Source organism: Falco biarmicus, chromosome 6, assembly GCF_023638135.1.
Source record: "Falco biarmicus isolate bFalBia1 chromosome 6, bFalBia1.pri, whole genome shotgun sequence".
Lineage (NCBI taxonomy): Eukaryota > Metazoa > Chordata > Aves > Falconiformes > Falconidae > Falco > Falco biarmicus.
The window spans coordinates 7155458-7177065 of record NC_079293.1 but is presented as its reverse complement, the minus strand read 5'-3'; the positions used below and the strand labels follow the sequence as shown (position 1 = coordinate 7177065).

Below are 21608 nucleotides of genomic sequence, written 5' to 3'. Positions count from 1 at the left end.
AGGCTCCAGTTTCACGCAGACCCCTGACCTGAACACTTCTGCTCTTCTGGCAAATGCGAGGCCAGTGGCTACAAGGCAGAGCCGGACCGGTCATGTTTCCCCAGGTAAGATGGAAAGTGAGATGTTCTACTTTCCCCGAGCTTAGATAAAGTGTTCCTTTCAAGCAGTAGCTGAGGGCATGTGGTGAAAGCCACCTTCAATACAGAAAAAAAAAAAAAAAAAAAAAAAAAAGCAGTACAGTAAGACACCTTTGCTGGTACCTGTTTACACAGGCTCACCTACGTTTAATTCTCACCTATAATCGATGTATTTAGTTCAATCACTGCAGTGTTCTAAATGTAAGAATTTGTATACTCTATACAAAGTAAAAAACAAATACATTTAGAATTATCAAGCTATTTTAAGGGCCATTCCTTATTTCTTCACCTGACCCTTGACTGACCTAGTAAATAGACAGCCATGCCAAATCCGCTACCACATGAGCGAGAGGAAGGCTTTATCCAGCCTTCACTTAGAGAAAGCAATGCAATTGGTAAGCCTCATCCTTAAAGACAATTTGGCATGAAATCTTGTCTTAAAAAAAAAAGCAACACAAAAAAAATTATAAACTACACTGCTTTTATGCCCTCCTAAGACTATAAAAGTGTATGCCTTAAAGACATAAATTTGTATGCTTTAGAAGACAAACAGATGTCTCAAACTCTGTTGAAAATTGTATTACCTCAAGCTTGTCGTTACACATAAGCTATGCACAGAAATAATACACCAAATTTCATAAACGTCATGAAAAGATGTTTGTTACACAAACTAGTAATTTTTTTCCAAGAGCTTCAGTGAATAAATAACCAGTGCAGAGGAAAAGCTTTGAAACGTATGAAGGAACCAGCTCTCCTTCACCAGGCCTGAAAGCTTTAGACAAAATCTGTAAAATGACATCTAAACTCAGCAGCAGCCCGAAAAAACAAGGAGCTCGGCGAGAAGAGAGTAGAAAGGGGCTTCACTGAGCTTCAACACTTCAACGTGCTCCTGGGATAGAGGCAATCCAAAACATCCTAGGACAGAGTTATGCTGGAATCAGGACAACTGTCCTACTTGGGCTCCAGATAAGAGCAAGGTAAGAATTTCAGAGAAAACTTGGGAATGAAGATGTCAAGCAGTCACCTAAAACATCTGATCTGATGAAGACCAAAAAGCCTGGGCAGAGCACGGAACAAACTGCTCCCAGATCTCACTCCTGCACAAGGTCTATCACAGCACTCTCCAAACCAGCCAGCTGCAACAAGGTCTTTTACCATCTCATACCAACACACTCTTCATGCCAGTCCCACTGCTGCCTTCTCCTCGTCTCTCCTCACCCAAGGCATGCAGGCTCTCCTCTTGCTTCTTCCTTGGCTGCCCAGCCACTTAACTTCACCAGCCACAGCTGCACCTTGTCTGCATCGGCCAACCCACAGCTGTATATTATCAGTGTTAATATCAGTGCCTTCATTCCTCTACAAAGGTTCAAGAGGTTGAATCCCCAGTCTCCTGGTACAAGCTCTTCATTCCTCACTCTGCACTTGCTCCTGGAACGTGACTTTTAACAATGGCTTATGCCTGGGAAAAACCAAAGCTACATAAACTTCAGGACCTTAAGATAATACTCTAACTACTGCTACAGCACAAAATCAAGAGTTTGAAATGTATTTTCATAATAACTTCCATTTGCCTATAAATACTAGCAGATAAATTTACCTTCCAATAGTCAGTATCTTAATATCCAGCAAGGATTTTATTGCATATATTTATCATGGACTAAAATGGCTCAACATGTCAGCATTAGGATTCAATATTCTGTACTTGAAAGAATCTTAAAATGTTTTTTCAGCTATTACCCTTCTACTTTACATAAAGAAACTCCATTGTAATTATAACATGTTTAACAATGGCAAAAAGGTCCTACAAAATCTTGAAAAGTCCTTTTTAAGAGTTTTAGAACCATATACTTAATCAGCCACCAGCTGGTGAAGTACTGCATTTTAACACCTCACAGTTTTAATCTAAGTTTGTTAACTGGATAGTAGTCTCTCCAGATCTTAAGCTAAAACAGAATGGAGACATGTGTGCGTAAGAAGCAAAGATGCAGGAGCATCATCAATACCTTCAAAAAGGCATCTAGCTACCAACTAACACAAACAGGCTTCCTCTGCTTCAGGCACATTGCTCCTGTCTAATCCCTCCAAAAAAACATCATACAAGACTTGAGATTCAAGCCAAGTCAAACCAACATTAAGCGCTTCACAGACTCAGGAACTCACTTTAGCAATACAGTGTTCTGTTCTGACTTCTATCTGTTAACTATAGAGCTCTTTTGTACTATTTAGGTAAAGAGGCTTTACTGCCTCTTCCATAAATACACCTCCACACATAAATCTGCTTTCTAAAGTCAGGTATTTGGAGGAAGAAATCCAGTAAGTCAGCTAAGACACCAGTACTGAAAATGTTATAGCGTGCTTCATGATCACCACTATGCATTCATCTCCAGGACACATTTAAGGCAAAGATATTTTTTAAAAGTCATTAGTAAAAGCCAAAATTATTTTTGCCTTTGTGGAAAAGGGAATGACGTATTTCATAACAATTCTTTTCTTCTCTTGCAAAGCAGTGATTCTGTACTATCCAACCTCCATGCCAAAAGCCAACTTAAAAGTGTATCACTCATGGGGGACAAGAGGAAGCAAGCTGAACTGTGATATCCCATCTGAAATGGATGCTAAAATCATTTAATACCTCCTAAAACCTACTCTGTCTCAAAAATACAGACAATTCATTAATAAGACAGATGAATCTAAAATACTAACTCAAGACTAAAGACTGAGTTTATTTAAGCAAAGCTACATTGAACCAAAAGTGTTTGCAATTTTTTAAACCACTCATAGGGATACTTCTTTCAGAAATACACCAAAAAAAAGCCAGAACAGTGACTTTAGCTTAATATTAAACTTTGTTATTAAAGAAAAAAATCAGTTTTTCTAAGCCACAGATAACAGTCTCTACTTGAACAATAAAGTAAAAACCTAAGCATAAACACGCAATGATAAAATGCATTGCTGCTCTATGCTTCATTTACATTTTAAGAGTAAAACGGTGATGAATTTCCTTTCTGAACTCTTATACCAGACAAGTACATCCTGATGTATTTCTACATCTTTGGCTGAAAGCCACAAGTATTCAAAGCATAAGTGCTTTTTTTTCAGTTCTATGTTATGTATTTTTTATGTATATGAAAAGTGTTTACTCCACACTTCCTCTGCTTCCTCTACACCGTAAACAACCTCAAGTCCTGCAGAGTATTGTGTTTCACACAGGAATAGGCACCAACAGTGTCCAAGTAAACTACAGACACTGATTTCAACAGAAAGCACACAGTGCCCGCAAGAAACTGCCTCCAGGGTGCCCTGTGACCTCCTTCTTCTAAGTCAGGATTTTTGCTTCCTGAATCATGCAACAAATTATATTAGCAAAGCTTGAGCTTTGATAAGAACTAAACTTGTTTTCTTATGCATGCAATTCAGGTTTTTTTTAAAATTAACTCCTAAAAAAGATACTTCCTGAGGAATATGCATGAAATAATTCTCATACAACATTAATTTAGAGATCTGTTTTACCAGACACATATTTGGCTTTCTCCATGGCATTTTTTTCCCTCTGAAATCACCCACAGATTTGCAGTAGTTAAAGTCACTAATTAATAAAAAAAATGAGATCGTGTAACATTCATCATTTTACATTAAAATTAGACTAGTTTCAGAAAGGTTGGACCAGCTAAAAATGTTTATGTTGAACACTGAATTAATATTTCAACATTTCCTTCTAAATGGGCTGCTAGGAATCAAGTTTTAGAAGTCTGTAGAGGTTAAGAGTGCTCAAGCTCTCCAAGTGACAAAGGGGTTTGGTTTTTTAAAAGGATTAATGCACCAGTGCTAATTTCATGCCAGTTTTGCAGCAGCTTCCCCTCCTGAATCCCTCTGCCATTAATTTACTTTCCACTTACACAACTAAAACTAGTGTCAGGTCCTTAGTTCTTTCTCTAGTATCACTCTACAAAAAATTATCTTCCTTATAAAAGCCATGAGCTTATTTGTGATTTTGGTCAAATCTAGATTCCCTATGGCTGTGTACCGTGGCAGTCCTGGCTCCTAGAGGTCTGTTACATGCATCCTACTGACAATCCTTTGAGGCAGTCTTAAAATTCCTACTATCTTGCTATATGTCATGAAATCATGAAAATTAGTCAAAATTATAACCCAACATGTTATAACTACACAGCAATTTTCTTACTTGTCTGAAAGCATATCATTATTATTGGCCCTAGAAAAAAATTCTGCAATATTTCTAAAACAAATTCATAGAGTTTCAATATGCTTGACAGCAATCATTTACTCCTCAATTATAGGTATAAGGCTACTTATAAAAGTGCTGTTGAGGGGAGAAAGGGGAAGGTGAAGAAAAGAGTGACTGACATAAAAATTCAATCTATGTGGGCATTATAGGGTGAATATTAACATAAACGATTCAACTATATTTTGACACTTTCTCAAAGTAATTATTAGATGGCTCCCTCTACCTTGTTTGACTTTGATATTTTTTGAAGATGAACAGACATTGAGCATGTTCCCCAGAGAGCTTGCACAGTTGCAATTTCAGAACCACAGGTCAACTCATAGTTATTGAGAACAGGACACCCACAATAAATACCACATCTTAATATATAAATTGGTAAGACAGACTTCTCATGTCTGCAAGCCCTGCTGGAAGGCAGCACCGCTGACTGTGCACGATACCCTTCTCCCTGGATGATACAGCAGAATATTCTAGTGTCAAGCCAAATGCATCCTCCACCTCTGACTAGAAACCGTCAGCATCTTTATTTAAACATTTTTATTCCTGTGTCAGGTAAAACATTGCAAGCACCAAAGCTTTTGCCTGGTCTCTGACAAGTTAACACGTAGTCTTGCTACTTCTACCCATCCATTAGGAAGTTTATTCCAAGTTCCACCTATCCCAGTGTTGCAGACACACGGCTACTGTTTCAAGTTTGCCTGCAGCTTTGGTGTACAAAACTCTGGCTACCATATATTACAAATTGGTAATTCTACAGCATTTTATTGCCTTTCTCCTATAACAGATTTAGCTTTTTGATGTGTTAAACCAGACAATGGGGATAATTACTGTAAAATTATTCCCAGTCACGGGCCTGGCCAGCACTGCCCTGGCACAAAATAAAGAGAAAGCCCCTCCATGAAAGAGAAGGACATTCAAACAAAGCTTAACTAATGGCCTACTACTGTCAAACTGTTTTTAATCATGGCCAAGGAGAGAGTCAGAAAAAATCAGAGAAGATAAAGAGGTCTAGAAGCATCAGCCAGAGCCCTGGCAACACAGCAACTCACCAGCCAGCGCACGCACACAGCGCCAGATGTTACAACACCTGGCTTGTGCCAGTAGAGACACGGCCTCTGCGCCCACTTCTACAGAAGCCAGCTCTGTGGCTCGTCACAGGGTATGTTCCCCAAACTGGCACCTTTCCTAGTTATATGATAGCTTTGGATCTCCTAAACCTCCCACTGAAGACAGACAATCCCTTACACTCAGAAGCTGTGAGGCTGTACCTTCCTCCAATGATGGCCTCGGTAACTTCACTGGAAAAGTCTTTTCAAAGCAAGTTCACAAATCACCAGCTTTTTAACAGAAGGTTGTGTGTGTATACCAGCATGATCAAATATAGCACTATTCATTAAATCTAAAGGTCCTTAATTGATACCCATTTACAATCTAATTATTGTTACATAGATGCTTGAAACATCTCAGTGCTACTGTGGTATCACAGCAACCACGCCAACAAAAATACACATAATTCTTCAAATTCAGTTCCATGCACTAAAGCTTTGATGATAGGCATGTATGTGTACCTCTGGGTCAGAAGTCCACAGGTACTTGTCTCAGTAGGACAGGCTTAACTCAGTGCTGAATGAAGATGATGAATGCATAAAGATGAATGTACAACCATCACACGCCGGCTGGCACTAAACACGTAAGCAGGTCCTTCCTAACACTGCACCTGTACACAGCAAATGGAATTGTCTGTTCTGTCTGTTCTTTTTTATTTTAAAGCATCCCACTCTGTTCAACACTATCACTAAGCAGAAAAAAAAAAAAAAAAAAAAAAAAAAACACAACAAAACAAACGAAAAAACCCCATATCCAAAACCCACTAGAGGTTTAAGCACATGTTAAATGTCCTACTCCTATTAACACTCGCAGAAGAGAATTTCTTCTTTTTTTTGTTTCGGGTACATGAAATTGAACAGACTACCCTGTGCATCTCATTACACAGGCACACAAACCCACCGGTGTTCTTATTTCTGTTCTTTTCCCCCTTTCCATGCTACTCTTCCAGCCACAAGGGGCCACAGAGCTCTCAAGCAACCACCATATATTCGCTTCAGCCTGGGGAGAGTGAAGGACAGCTTACAAGAGCTCTCCAGATTTGCAGGGAGCACAAAACCACTTGCTACTGTGGCTGAACTCTGAGAATTATGTCCTCCAGCAAATGACGCTTTTGACACTTCTTCGAAACAGCTGCTCCACTGTAAAATTCTCTAATATAAACTGGGAAAACCTAATTGAAGGGTATTAATACGCTGTTTCAGGCCTCCAAAAGTAACATATTTAGCCCAATGGCAGTGGGCCACTTAGCCATCGGAGCTTGGAGCAACGAGACCTTCGGTGTGAAACCTCGCATCAAGCCCCACAGGCCTGGGCTACAGCAGCCACCAGCGAGTCAGGCACTGAACACACAGCTCACGGGAGCAGGCAAGGAAGGAGAGGAAAGGGCATGACAAAGCAAAGGTGGCACATTTTAACTTGGGGTCACTGCTTAATGCGAAACACTGCTGTCACGTGCATTTCATTTCCTCCTTTCCTCAGAGGGAAGCAAGGCCGGGGGAGAGAAGCTTGTGCCTGCTGCAGCCGCAACTTCTTTCTTTTTCAGAGACGGCGCCATACAAAAGACTGATTCAGCAGAACTGGATATATAAAGTGAAGAATGCAAAATAAGAACTTCTGTACTCTGCAATACGCTTCTGCAGAAAGCACAAATACTCTCTGCAGTTTATTTTACCTAGACAGAAGTACAATTTCTCAGTGAGCTCTTATCCTACTTGTTGTCAACATGCATCAATAAGATTAAAAAACCAACACCCAATTTCTGTGGCCAGCATGTCTATAAAACCTAGCACAGAAAAGCACATTTAACCTGTTCTAAATACACAAATCGTGTCTGCAAGGTGCTCTGTGCCAGGATTAATGTTTCTATTCAAGTAGCGTTTATAACCAGTGGGCGTAGGATTCCTCAGCCTAAAGAAAAAAGGTCAGCCTTGTTTGATTTAAATTACTGAAGTTCACAAGAAAATTACACAACTGAAAGTGTTTTTAATGCCTGAAATAGCTTCACAGCAAAACAATTCTAGGTTTCAGCTTCTTGTGGTAACTCATACACTATTCAATTGCTATTACTGCTATATAGCTTATTACATAACTTCTCCTTCATTTTATTTGCTTTTAATTCAAGTCACAGACTTTTGTTCCCAGCTCACTGTCTCAGCACTCTTATTTTGTAACTGCAAGTAAAGGACTGGAGGCCAACAGGACGAAAAGAACACCAACTGCAGCAACTTACCTCCTACGTCATGGACGAAGTAGAAGGAGGCAATGAATGCTGCAAGCTGTATATGTAAAATGGAAGACAGTGGTTAAATGGTCTGATTTAAATACTTTGTGCTTTTCCCAAGGCTCCTCTCTTATTAATAGTATGAAGGAAAAACCTGCCTTAAAGTAAGAAAGGTGGAAAAAAGCATGGGATTAATTTTTAAAGCCCATTCACACATACTGTAAATAAAAGCACTCGTGCAGAAAACATCCTGCATCACAACTCCTCCCTCGCACCTTCAAGAAAGTGATTTCAAGAAAGGAGAATACGCTGGCAATGCGAGAATGTCCTCACCCAGCCCTATGGTATCCACCAGTGAGCCACTGCTGAGCTCATGCCCCAGACAGCTCTGGCAGGAGCCAGCCTCACTTGGAGAACCTCCTATTTTACACTGCCGTTCCACAGAACAGCCACTCCAGTGTCAGAGAACCCAGCAATAGATCAAAAATGAGATGCTCACCAAGCACACAGGCAAAATCAATACAAGTTCACTCTAAAAGGTTTCAAAGACCAGATTGATTTGCTTTCTCTGCTAGCACAACCACTGTACCATTTACTCTTGTCAAAGACCAAAAAAATAGAATGTGCTTATTCTTATCAAGATCAGAATTGCTCTGCTAGGTGATCTGATGGGGCTAAGAACCAGGAAATATTGCTGTTAAAAATTACAAAGTTGCAAAGGGTAAAAAGTTTATAGGAAAAAGGGAGGTAGACGATAGTGACAGTGATCAGCAGCTGTAGCCCCCTCCAAAATTCCTCAAATTACACCTTTAATTTCACATGGAGCTGACCACCTTCCAGTCTAAAAGACACTACCATACTTACTACCGCTTAATATGGAATCATCCCTTGCAATGCCAAGTAACCTCCAAAAAAACTATTTTATGAATGAATATAGATACTTCTAATATGCCATTTTAAGGACTTTTTTCCTCCTCCATGCCCAGCTTCGTCAGTTTTCTTCTCAAAATATCTATCTACAGCTAAGGCAAAAGCAACACGCAATGAGCACTGGCCAGTCCAGAGGAACCCAGCCAAAGTACACGCAGGTTTTAAGATATGAAAATACGAACATTACCAATGGAAGGAAAAAAGACTTCTACTGCTTGGTATTTGACAAAACAGATTTATTTAGAGAAGCTTCTTAAATGTTTCATCTCTTTTACCCACCAGATAGAGAAAATCTCACCGGAATGCTTCTGATTTCTTTGCTGAGGTCTGGGTTTTCTGAGGCCCATTACAGGGTCACCAACAAATGTCAGAGTTTTAAGGCCCTTTTTATAAGTCACCGACATCAATCACAGGATTATACTTTCTCAAAATCAAATTTGATTTTAGTGAAGCAACTAGCTGTATACAGAACAAAATGTATCTGCGTTTTACAAGCATTCTCCTCCCACTGTCTGAAACACAGGGGCAAAATGGGAAGACCATGCTTCTCTCTAGCTCAGATAACAATTTCGCTTGAATTAAAAAAAAAAAAAACTAAAACAACACAAACTTTAAAATTGTTTTGCAGTAAATTAATACACATAACTTATGTAACCTGATAGGAAAGAACAAGCATTCATATCTTAATAACCCCCTAATAAACTGCTCATCCTGGAACTGATTAGTCTGAGAAAGTATCACCAAAGGCGTCCTTCACTCTTTTACTCCTTCTGAGGGATCCAGTTTGGCCACTGTCAGAAATAAGACGTTGCAATAAATGGACCTTTGGTCTGTTCCAGTACAGTTCTTACATAGTAAATCCCATAGAGAGTTATTGGACTGACAGCCAACAACTAATGTCACAGCTTAGTTGAGAGGGGTTAGTATTAAGCATCTGGGGAGGGGGGGGGGAGCCCTCCAGCACTTATATTTAATAGAATCGCTAATTTCCTGCTTGCTGAACCGCTCTGCATGAATACGAAAGCAGCCTGTAAGCAAAGCACTTCTCCAATGGCAGTTTCTCAATCAGGGACGTGTTTAGACTTGGCAACTAATGCAGGCTATTGGAACAGTTTGGTATTGAAATATGTGTTTGCATATTTTCACACTGAGATTCTGAAAATAAGCAGCTTATGGGAACTTATGATTCATTTAAACAATATTAAAAGGCAAAAAAATTAAAGATGAGGTGAAAGTTCAGCGCTAAATGATTTGGGTGCTTTAAAACTGCAAACTTGTACATTGAATAAAGCATAAATGAGATTTATAGGAGGAGGAGAGCAAATTAGTTTCGGCCTTCTGTAATTCATCAGCTTAAAGAGCATATAACTCCCAGCCAAAGGTTGCTAATGCAGTCTATTTCAATGAAAAGTGAAACTGTTTGTTTTCCTTGTATATTTCCTTGCTCTTTACAATGTGTTTAAGTTGCCTGAGGGGAAAAAAAACCCAAACAAACAAAAACCAATTACCAAAAAAGTTCTAAATACACTTTTAAACACTACGGACCTAAAATCTCAGATGATAAACTGAATCATTATTATTGCCCAAAGAGCTGGCTATGTAGCCTCAAGTAATTAAACTCAGTATGTTACAATCTGCTGTTCCTCATGATTTTTGACGCGTCCCTGCTGCTGAGATGGGGCAAGCCACTCAGTGGCCTTGTAAAGGCAGCAATGGTTTCATATGTAGGCAAAAAATGCCCTGATGTTGGGGGGGCGGGGGCGGGGGGCGACAAAAAAACCAACAAAACACAAACCCACTAAGCATTTTTATGAAGTTTTCCTTCAGTGAAGTTTGTACACGTTTGTGAATTACTGACATTACCTAGGGCTTCAACATACTTCAGCGCTTAGTATGTTCTGGAAATTTTGTCATCCAGGTAGAAGTAAAGAGGAAGCGGAAAAGAAGACATTTGGGTGTTTACCCTGGCACCCCTAGAGCCCTTTCTCGCACCTCTTCCCAGCCATCGTGGTCAAGTATAAAAAGTGATGTACACACCCAACGTGCAGAAATCCAGCTTTATTGTTGGATGAGTGGGGCACTAAGTGGAGGTAGCTATTTATAAAAAAAATAAAAATAATCTAGCTCCTTATTTCTTCTTACATCTATTTTTAAAGAAGTCCAAGTGTAAATAGTTCCCCGTCAAAATTTCAACTTGTCTGAGACAAGGAATGCATTACTTGAGGATGCAAGCCCTCAAGCTTTCACATGTTCTAGCACACTTCAGCTGTAGCTGCTTGACAGACCAGCTGTCTTTGGCTTAAGAGACCCCGAAAACATCATTTGTCTTATTTTTCTACTAGTGACTGCTAGATACCATTCTCAGTACTTACAGTTTACTTTTGCCAAGTATATGCAAATAGTACTATTCAAACTGGTACTGGATCCAAAAGAAAGTGCTGATACCAAGGAACTGCAGCTCTTAGGCAGGGCCCAAGAGATAGAAAGTTCTGGCACTTCTGCAGAATTGCAAACAATCCCTGTACTTTAGAATCATTACAGGAGATATTTTATCTACTTCAAATTGAGTTCTCTGCAATATGATGCTTGTTTAACAGCCTTGGCAATAGAAAGTGAACTGGGAGTACCAGCTCCCCTGCATGCAGGCAGGCCACAAGCTATCAAACTGGCAACTATGTTGGCAGCCCTCAACATATTTAATTGCACTTCCCATGAATATTTAAATATTTGGCAATCAGATATATATATATATTATGGGGTGCATGCGTGTCTGTATATATATATAAGGGTATAATACATCCACATCCACCAAAAATCACTTGTCAGTCAGAAAACTGGATCACCCATTGTTCACTAGACCAGGACCAGACTCTCCTCACATGCAAAAAGACTGAATTTTTCAGCTGACCTTTTCTAACACCAAACTCTGCATTAGCTGGGTAGAGGGTAGATGTAGCTGATAATGAACAACTATTTTTTCCTGCTTCTCTGCTGCACCATACATATGTGCTATGCTGCAGCTGAGGGGGAGGGGAGAATAAAGCTTAAGCCAGGAAATCAAGCAAGACCCTTCCTCATTAGCACCTCATCTCCAGGTATGCTGTTCAGGGGCAAGATGTATGATGGTTGAGGGGAAAAAGGTAGCAATGACCCTGCTTTGCTACCAACTGCCCTTTATCAATGCACTTTAGAATAAGCCCCATTTTACTTCTTAAAAGAAAGTGGCGTTTTTTCTCAGGTTGGCTTTCCTGGTTGTTCTGAATCAGACTTTTTCCGTGAATACTGCAGCTGCTTAAAAGCAATCCCAAGCAAAATAGTCTCTCCTTGGTTTCTTCTTGGGAGTTTTCTATTTTGGTTAATTTTCCTTTCACCTGACCTCAGGAGGCCTTCTCAGGCCTACACGTAGACAGACATAAGACAGCCTCTGAGAAAATTTTGTAGTCAAGCACCAAGACTAATAAAAGCGCTATTCATCTAACTAATACGTGGAGCTTTCAGCGATGAGTCAACCTATCCAGTAAAACTAGAGACATATTTTTTGTCAATTGACTCAACCCAGCAGTAAGTAAAATGACTGCCTATACATTCTAGTGCAGAGGCACAAGACAGAGCACCGTTAAAAGTAACATGCAAGAACAAATTTGGGGCTAATGACTTGACCAAGGCTTCATGTGCTAGGTGTGGCATATTTACCCATTTTTCATTTTAGCAGCGAATCCAGGGCCTGTCATGCCAACAAAGTAGATTTTGCTGTGTGAACTTTGCATCTTTATCAGAGCCGTGCAAACAGTTACTTACTCAGCGTTATTTTCTCCAGATTAGCTTAACATGTTTAGATGCTTGTATCAAGCTGAATTACTATTCTTAAACAAATGGGAGATGCGTCAAAAAGGTTTTGCTGTGTAACGGCAGCTCTTGCAAGCTGGGTGCCTTTGCCGATGCGGAGCAGAGGGGAACCGGAGCTGAATTTCACTGCAGGCGGAACGGCGCTGATAAAATGCCCCTTCCACCTGCCAGGGGATAAAACGTAGGACGGCACGAAAAGCCAGGCCCTCCCGCAGGGAGACAAGGTGGGGCACCCATGGGAAAGAGCGCTGGCAGAGAAGGAGGGCACCGGGCAAACACAGGCACGGCAGCGGGACCTCGCACCCGAGCGGCACAACTCCGCGCAGCATCCTCCGCCTCCCGCCGCGGCAGCGGGGATGGCGCCGCCGCCCGCCGCGGGCTCCGCGCCCCGGGGCTGGTGGGACGGGGGCGGACACGGCGCTCGCCGCCGCCCGCGGGCTCCCGGCGCCCCGAAGGAAGAGGAAGCGCCGCCCGGCCCGCAGGAAGTACCGCCGCCCCACCGGGGCCCGGCACGGCGGCCGCTGCGCGGGGGCGGGCCGGGCGCTGCGCCGCGACAGGTGGCGGCGGCGGGAGGCGGCCCGGCCCGGCGCCCCCCCGCCTCGGGCCCGGCTCCGGCTGCGGCGGCAGCGCCTGGCCGCGGCAGGTTTCTCCGTCCCCCGCGGGCGGACGGCGGGCCGGGCGAGGGAGAGGGCTCCCGCCCTCGGCGCCCGGCGGCCCTGCCCCGCCCGCCCCTACCTTGTTGAGGTGCGGGTCGCGGAGCACCTCGTAGCCCCTCTTCATGGTGACCTGCAGGGGCCGGCCGCCGCGCCGGCTCTCGGCCGCCTTCCCTGCTTGCATGGCGCGGCGAGGCTCGCTGCCGTCAGGTCGCTGCGGGAGCGGAGGCGAAGCGGCGGCTCCTCCTGCTGAGGTGACCGCCCGGCGGGGTGGGATGATCCTGCCGGCGGGGAGGGAGGGAGGGGGCAGAGCCGCGGCGAGACGCCGCCGCCGGGGGGGTCACCGGGGCGCCGCTGAGTCACCGGCAGCTCCGCGCAGCGCGGACGGGCGGGCGCCCAGGTGCGACGCGGGGCAGCGCGGGGTGCGGGCCCGAGCCCCCCGGCGGGCCCGGCGGTTGCGAAGGCTATGCAGCCCGCCCTGCCTCGGACCGCCGCGGGGAGCCTCTCCAGGTCGCCCTGGGCCCGTTAGAGGCGGGCTGGTCTCCGTCACCTGCCGAGGGGGAGATGGCAGCACCCGCTCTCCCGCATCCCGCCGAGTGTCGCGGGGGGCCCGGCGCCGGGAGCACCCGCCGGGCGCTGACAAGCGCCGCAGCGCGGATCCCCCGCACCCGGCCACACGCTAGAGCTGCGCCCGGGCGCTTCAGCAGCAGTCGGGTTTCACTTTCCTTCTACTGTTAAATGCCGCTGAAACCCAACCTTCCCCGAGGGGGCTGGGCTGCAGCGCTGTGCGCGGCCAGGAGCGTGTGTTTGCGGTGATTAGCTGCGGGCTGCGGGGGCGCGGCGTGCCGGCTTCGGCTGTGCTGTTTGGGGTCACCCTGCTCGGCGGGGAGGGTGTTAGGGCAGAGCAGGTGTTCAGCTGGTGCGTGCTGCTACCCCTAACATTTGTCTGCAGTATGTGCGGGAATTGTTTGCGTGCGGTCCATCATGCACTGTACGACTGTGGCTTTATTCCTCTAAACTCGCATCTGTAAGCAGAAATAATTTCCTTACAGATATTACGGTCCTGCTAGAGAAATCACACAGTGTAAAACGAGTGGCTAGAAAAATACTGAAGGATGGAGGGCTTTGTCCTTTGTTGTCAGGCCACAAACAGACCGAAACTTTGTAGCTCTTTTAAACTTACCTCTTCACATCTAATCTGTAGGCCTTGTGTCCATTCTAGTACTGCATAGTTTATTAAAAAATAAACAAGAAAAAAAGGCTCCCACAGAATCCATCCTTTTCTGAACTTCCTATTAAGTAGCTCCAAAAAGTTCATTTGGGGTTAATTAACAAAGGAAAATTCAAAGGGTTCCAAGTCTGTATTTCTGGAAACTAGATTAGGAAGTCAGCAGAAAATTCGGTAAATAAACTTCTCCCTCAGTCCATCGTCTCAGAAGTATTATGGAAAGCAGTATTAATAAAAAGCTTTCAACAACTTTTAAACCTGGAGCCTTTGTGACTAATTTTCCAGCTGTCCTTGGATTTGCGTGGGTAGCTGAATATCTGCCTACCCAAGTACTGAATATTACCTTCAGTAGGTATCATGGATATCAAGGTTGCGTTTTAGGTCTTTCTTAGTCATGATAAAAAGAAAAAGCAACATAGAAACAGCCCTTTTCCTTTCTTTATGAGTACACTGAAACCATTCTGATAGAATACTAATGTAAATGCAACATTTTCGTCCAAGAGAGAGCAATGTACATTGGTGTAATTTTTATCTTCATGTTGCAACAGTGTCTATAAAAAACACCTCTTTGATTTATGCCAAAAGTCACTGCAATCGCTGCGAGTACCTGTGTTCTGAGGTCTGACCCCTGCAAAGGACTTGTCCTCACCTCACTCACCTCACCCCAGTTATAAAAGGTATGTAATGAAACAGCCAATTGAGGTGAAGTTCATTTGGATATTTTTTTTTTTTCACGTGATCAGACTTCAGAAAACATTTACTATTGTAAGTACAAATTTATTCCTCCCTGTCTTCCTAAAAACAGAATTTATCCTGTTTGTTATGTTCAAACACTAATAAAAACAAAATGTAACTCTCCATTAGGATGAATGTGTCCCTGAGTTACAAGAATGGCAACAGACCTTTTCAGCGGATGACCAAAGAAACAAGAAAAAGGCCACTTGAGGCCTGGAACATTTTAGCATTTAACAGGATTAGGAGGGATTTATTTGTCCAAGTCTGCTTCTATTGATTGCTTTCCTTGCTAGTGTTCATAACCTCCTGTGTATTTTGTCACGTAATTGTATTGCCTTTGCAGAGTATCTTTGAGCAAGACAAATTTTAGAGTGGCTCTTCAAGGACCTCACATTTGAATTGCAAAACCAGTTCAAAATGGGCCAAAGGAATAACGTTCAGCAGTTACATCTGCAGTGAGAGGTGGTTATTCCAAAAAAAAAATGGCATTGCACAATAAAGCTGTATTACAAGAATATAAATAAAGCCTTTTTAAGTGGCCAAATTATTTTTTATGGCTGTGTATGTGATATAGGTATTTTTGCAAATGTTAGCCCACATTAAGATAAATGATTTGTGAGCATCCTATGTTATCAGGCTGTTTGTGACAGAAAATACAGTGGCTTTTCCCTTCTGGAAGGTACCTGATTCTGTTTCTCAAATGGTTTCTATATGGAACACTTTTAAAACTCCTACTTATAATTTTTCATAAGTACCTATATTGATGATTTTCTCCTCCTACCCCCTACACTTACCGTCTCTCTCAAATGTCTCCCGATGTACTATGGACATATGGAAAGCTCTACTTGAAACAGAAAAAAGAGACTAGAAGGAACATTGGTCATCTAGCGTGCCTTAGTATCTCAACCTAGTGTTAAAAAGCTCCAATAAATAAGGCTTCACAGTCTGCTTTGGAAAGTCAACTGTAAGGAGAAAGAAGTACAGGAAAGAAAACTTGTTGCCAAAGTAGTTAATTAAGATGACTGACTCAGTTTAAATATTTAAGAAGGGAGCCTGGGAAACGTCCCTCTGTCAGACTATGACTGATCAGAGGATTTGGACCCCCTCGAACCATTGTTTGAAGCACTGCTGAGCCTGGGATCTCCGTATCCTGCTGTGGCACTGGGGAGGAGTTAGCTTCCAGAGCTACCAGTTCGGAAGAAGAAAAAGGGAATTCCTACATCCTGATGAAAACACTCAATTAACTAGTATTTAGGGCAGTACTTGTATTTCATGTCTAACATACCCCATCAAGATCTGTAGTTGATCTATTACCAACTGATAAGTGTTGCGTGCTCACTATGGGTAGTGGTACTCCAGCCAAGACCTCACTCACCAGCCCTGAATCAGCTGAGGACTTCACATGTTTTACCAATGGCAATTCCCTTTACACTTCTCAGCACAGTGTTTGCTTTTTTTGCAATAGTGCAACACCATTAACTCATGCTAGGTTTGCAATCCAGCATAACCCCATGTCCTTTCCTGCGGGGATATGACCTGAATGAGTTCATAGAATCATAGAATTGTTTAAGTTGGAAAAGACAATTTTAAGATCAAGTCCAACTGTTAATTTAGCACTGCTGAGTCTACCGGCAAACCATGGGCCTAAGCGCCACATCCACGTGTCTTTTAAATACCTTCAGGGATGGTGACTCAACCATGTCCCTTGGCAGACTGTTCCAAATGCTTGACCACCCTTTTGGGGAAGAAATTTTTCCTAATATCCAATCTAAACGTCCCCTGGGCAACTTGAGGCTGTTTTTTCTTGTCCTGCCCCTTGTTATCTGGGAGAAGAGACCAACCCCCACCTCGCTACAGTCTCCTTTCAGGTAGTTGCAGAGAGCAGTAAGATGTCCCCCAGTCTCCTTTTCTCCAGGGTAAACACCCCCAGTTCCCTCAGCTGCTCCTCATAAGACTTGTGCTCCAGATCCTTCACTGGCTTTGTTGCCCTTCTCTGGACACGCTTCAGCACCTCAAATGTCATTTTTGTAGCGAGAGGTCTAAAACTGAACCCAGGATTTGAGTTACGGCATCACCAGTACACAGACCCCACAAGTACAGGGGGACAGTCCCTTCCCTAGTCCTGCTGGCCCCACTGTTTCCAATACAAGCCTGCACGCTGTTGCCCTCCTGGCCACAGTGATGGCTCATGTTCAGCCGGCTGCCAGCCAGCACCCCTAGACCCTTTCCCACCAGGCAGCTTTCCAGCCCCTCTTCTCCAAGCCTGCAGTGCTGCGTGGGGTTGTGGTGACCCAAGTGCAGGACCTGGCACTTCTCTGTGTTGAACTTCATAGAATTAGCCTTGGCGCATTGGTCCAGACACCCCCGTAGAAAACATCCACAGCCTTTCCCTCCTCCGCTAGGCAGGTCACCTTGTCATAGGAGATCAGGTCAGTCAGGCAGGACCTGCCTTTCATAACCCCTGCTGGCGGGGCCCGATCCCCAGTTGTCCTGCACATGCTGTGTGATGGCCTCAGGGTGACCTGCTCCACAACCTTCCCCGGCGCTGAGGTCAGGCTGACAGGCCTGTCGTTCCCTGGATCCTCCTTCCAGCCCTTCTTGTAGATGGGTGTCACATTTGCTGACTTCCAGTGAACTGGGACACCCCACCCACCCCTGGTTTGCCAAGTCTGCTGATAGATGATCGAAGGTGGCTCGGTGAGCACTTCTGCCAGCTCCCTCAGTGCCCCTGGGTGGATCCCACCTGGCCCCATAGACTTGTGTGTGTCCGAGTGGAGCAGCAGGTCACTGACCATGTCCCCTTGGATTACGGGGGCTTCGTTCTGCTCCCCATCCCTGTCTTCCAGCGCAGGGAGCTGGGTACCCTGAGAACAACTGGTCTTAATATTAGAGACTGAGAGGGAAAAAAGGCATTAGAGTACCTCAGCCTTTCCTCGTCCTTTGGCACTATGCTTTCCCCCACATCCGATAAAGGATGGAGATTCTCCTTAGCCGCCTTTTTATTGCCAATGCATTTATAGAAACATGTGTTTCTATAAATTTGTGTATTGAGTTATAAATTTTTATTGAGTTCTAAATTTGTTTATTGAGTTGGCAATATCAGGTAAATTTGGCAGACAAAAGATTGGCTTTAAAAAAGGTGAATTGTTTAATGATTTAAAACCAGGACTGAAGCATTTTTAAAGTCTCTATTACATAAACATTTTACAGTAGCATTAGCAATCTTGACGCTTGGTAATTTGAAAATTGTGTTCATTTTTTGACCACGGGGAAGCATGGTTTTAGTTAGTTAAGTTGAAGGAGAAGCAAAAATCAAACAGCATAAGCAGTACATGGTTATTGTTTAATTTTAATGTTGATATTTTTTTATTATCTAGAAGTGTGGCTTGTAACTCAAAGGTGGAATTTTTTTTTAAAATTACTTTGAAATAGAGAACGTACTCCTGAAGTTAAGAGAGGAATCCAATAGTAGGTTTGAAGTGCCAGCATTCCCAGGTGACCACCAGCCCTGCCTGTCCCAGGGGTCCTCCCACCCTGCCCACTGCCCATGACCCATTTCAGCCCCCCAGGGCCATCGGCCACTGCTCCAGCTCCACCACAACCCTGCTTGTACCTGGCCACAGGTCCTGCCAGTGTGGACCCTGACCACCCGCCGGCTGGCTTCGCAGCGCGGCCTCAGCCAGCCTCATCACTATGGACTTGCTCAGAGATCACAGGGCTGTGTCTGACCACAGTTACCCCCGCCAGGCCTGACCCTGCTTCACGTTCCCTGCTCAACCTCCCACCAGCCTCAGCAGCACAGCAGACCTGGATGGGGGCTGCCCACAGCCTGCCCTGCTCCTTCACGGGGGCTGGTGGGATGAGCCCTGGGGGGGAGCCCTGCCACGCTGACCCACGGCATGCCCTGGCATGGCAGTTACTGAGAAGGCAGAGCCAGGTTCTTGTCACAGATGACTGCAATGCCAAGAGGCAGCAGTAGCAAGGTGCACCTGGAGAACATCCAGCTGGGCTTAAGCACAACATTTTCCACCCAGAAGGGTGGTGAGCACCAGAGCAGGCTGCTAGAGAGATCGAGGAGTTTCATGCCTGGAGATTTTCAAAATTTGACAAGACAAGGTCCCGAGCAACCCAGTCTGGCTTTGAAGTTCAGCTTGTTTTGAACAGGAGGTTGTGCCAGATGAACTTCAGGTGTCCTTTCCAGCCTGGACTGTTAGATGATTCTGTCGGTAGTATGCTGCTGAGAATGACTTCTCTGAACCTGCAGGCATTTCTATAGGAATTCCATCACAGCCACAAAAGGCTGTTCCTTTTCAGGAGCTCACCAACTTTCTGTGATCTTGCTCCCTCATTTCTGTTTTTTCTCTTTTTCTTTTTCATCTCTTTTTCCACTTAGGCATGCATCTGTTTAGCCAGTGGGATTTTTACCCAGAACTGTCTTTGTACCCCTCATACTTTACCCCTTTCTTGCAAAAGTTTTATCCTGCATGACTTAAATCTAATTAAACAGTTTAACTTCAACAACTGGCGGTAAGTATCTTAAGACTCCACAAATTTGGAGACCAATGCCAGAGTCACAGAAATACTAAAATTATTTCATTGTAGCATACATAAAATATATATTAAAATAATAAACCAGTAAAAATGTCTGTTGCAATTTTTATTAGTTGACATTGCATAGTCCAGGCATTGCAGGAAAAAAGTCCTACCTGGCCAACACATGTTGCTGGATGTGTTGAAGCACTATGAGGGAATATCCACGCACACGGTACCACTAGCCACCTGCATCAGTTTTCAAGACAGCTGTAAATTGGAGGCAGGTAGAAGTAGTCATATGCCTATACAGCCATTCATTTGTGCTGCACAGTGTGCCTGGGGTAGAATGAGAATTTAATTCTCCCACATCCCAGTGTTATTGTTTTGACTTGTAGATCGTGCCCTTCTTATAACAGTAAATCTAGCACAAGGCAAATAAAATATATATGCTACAGTGCAGCATGTTCTCAGAAGATATTCTGGCCCAATTTATGATTCAAGGAGAATAAATAATGCTTGAAGTATGCTTCCAAACTTTTTTAAGTATTTGCCCAAATAGTGCAGAGTTTTCTATGAATTTTCCCATTTCTACAAAAAAAAAATATATATATTCAGAAGAGGCCTAACTATTCACTGCTTTGTTGTCACTTAATCACACAAGAACAGATCTAACATGAGCAGTAATAGATTTGCAAAGGTGGTCTAAAATGCTTCTATTCTGAATATACTTACACTCTGGAGTGACTTAAATGACCTACATAAAGGTATGGTAAATCACATTCCTTCTCTTCAAACCACACAAAATACTTGAAAAAAATCTTCCTTGAAATATCCTTTTTAAATTAATTTCCTGAATTGGCTGGTGATGAGGAATGAAAAGTATTTCTAGATTTCCAAGCCTGCTTATCTGAAATATATGAAATCTTTACAGTGCTATCTTTTCATCACTAATGAAAATGCCTTCATTTAACACTACACATAGTTATATAAACTTAGATGTGCACACATATTTCCATCTCAAATGTTTTAGAGATAATATGTGGAAGAATGTTTCGGATTATTAGAATTAAAATTTTTTAGACTGTTATGATAAGTGTCCTGGAAAAATTTTTCTTGGCTTTATTTTAGTTGCACTAACAATGAATCTGGAGCTGAAGATTATTCAATGCCAAAATTAAATTACTATGACTTTATGGTATGATTTCTATCATAATACTGGGAGTTCACTGTCTTGCTAGAAATAATAGGATTTATAAAAAGGCCCCAAATAGCATTTTTACTTAAATTGGTGTATCAGATGTATGTTCCAGCAATAAGAGTGGTAATTCCGCAAGACTTCTTCCATTGTTTATAAAAATGGGGTGAATACTTTCAGCTCTGCCAATTTCAGACATAATTCCAAACAACTTCAGCACCTTTAGGATAAATTTGGAATGGAATTAGCAAGTGCACTTCCATTGTTTGCTTCCATGGTTATGTCTGGCACAGTAATTTTAACGGTTTAGCAACTGACAAAGCATGCTCAGAAATTCTCTTCTTAACTACTTCCTCTCCTGTAGCAGGGCAGATGTTTTGGGTAGCCTGTGAAGGGCTTTTTCTTTTCCCTGTGCTAATTACCATAAATATTTTGGAGATTGTCCCACAAATTCCATTTTGTTTTCCAAATCATTAGCAATGTTAAAAACAAACCTTCTGACAAAAGGATTGGCAGAAGCTCAAGCATGATTCCTGGTTGATCAGAAACCCTTCCTTACGCAAAGGAAGTCGTGTGGGGTCCATTACATGCAGTTCCCTTGCCAAAGCAGAGGAGGTTTAGGGCATGAGATTCCAGCCATACTTCAGGGTTTTATGTACAAATAATTTAGACAAGACCAATTAAAAGTTAAAATTAAAAGTTGAGATCAGCTAAATCAACAGGGAAGAAGAATAAGGCAAAAATTTATAAGGTAATGAATTGCTGCCACTCTGCTTT

General features: G+C 43.1%; 1 protein-coding gene and 1 long non-coding RNA gene across 2 annotated transcripts in view; one reads left to right on the top strand and one right to left on the bottom strand.

Annotated features, from left to right (window-relative positions):
• Window positions 1-13601, bottom strand: part of ME1 (malic enzyme 1) — a 185283-nt gene extending 171682 nt beyond the window's left edge. The window contains exon 1 of the mRNA XM_056343876.1: window positions 13223-13601. Within this exon, the coding sequence (XP_056199851.1) occupies window positions 13223-13324 (102 nt within the window). The 5' untranslated portion in view covers window positions 13325-13601. The remainder of the gene's footprint in view (window positions 1-13222) is intronic.
• Window positions 13602-14956: 1355 nt separating this feature from the next.
• On the top strand, window positions 14957-16051 carry LOC130151517 (uncharacterized). The gene is made up of 2 exons (XR_008822603.1): window positions 14957-15045; window positions 15447-16051. It is a non-coding gene; the product is annotated as an uncharacterized LOC130151517 (long non-coding RNA).
• Window positions 16052-21608: the final 5557 nt, after the last annotated feature.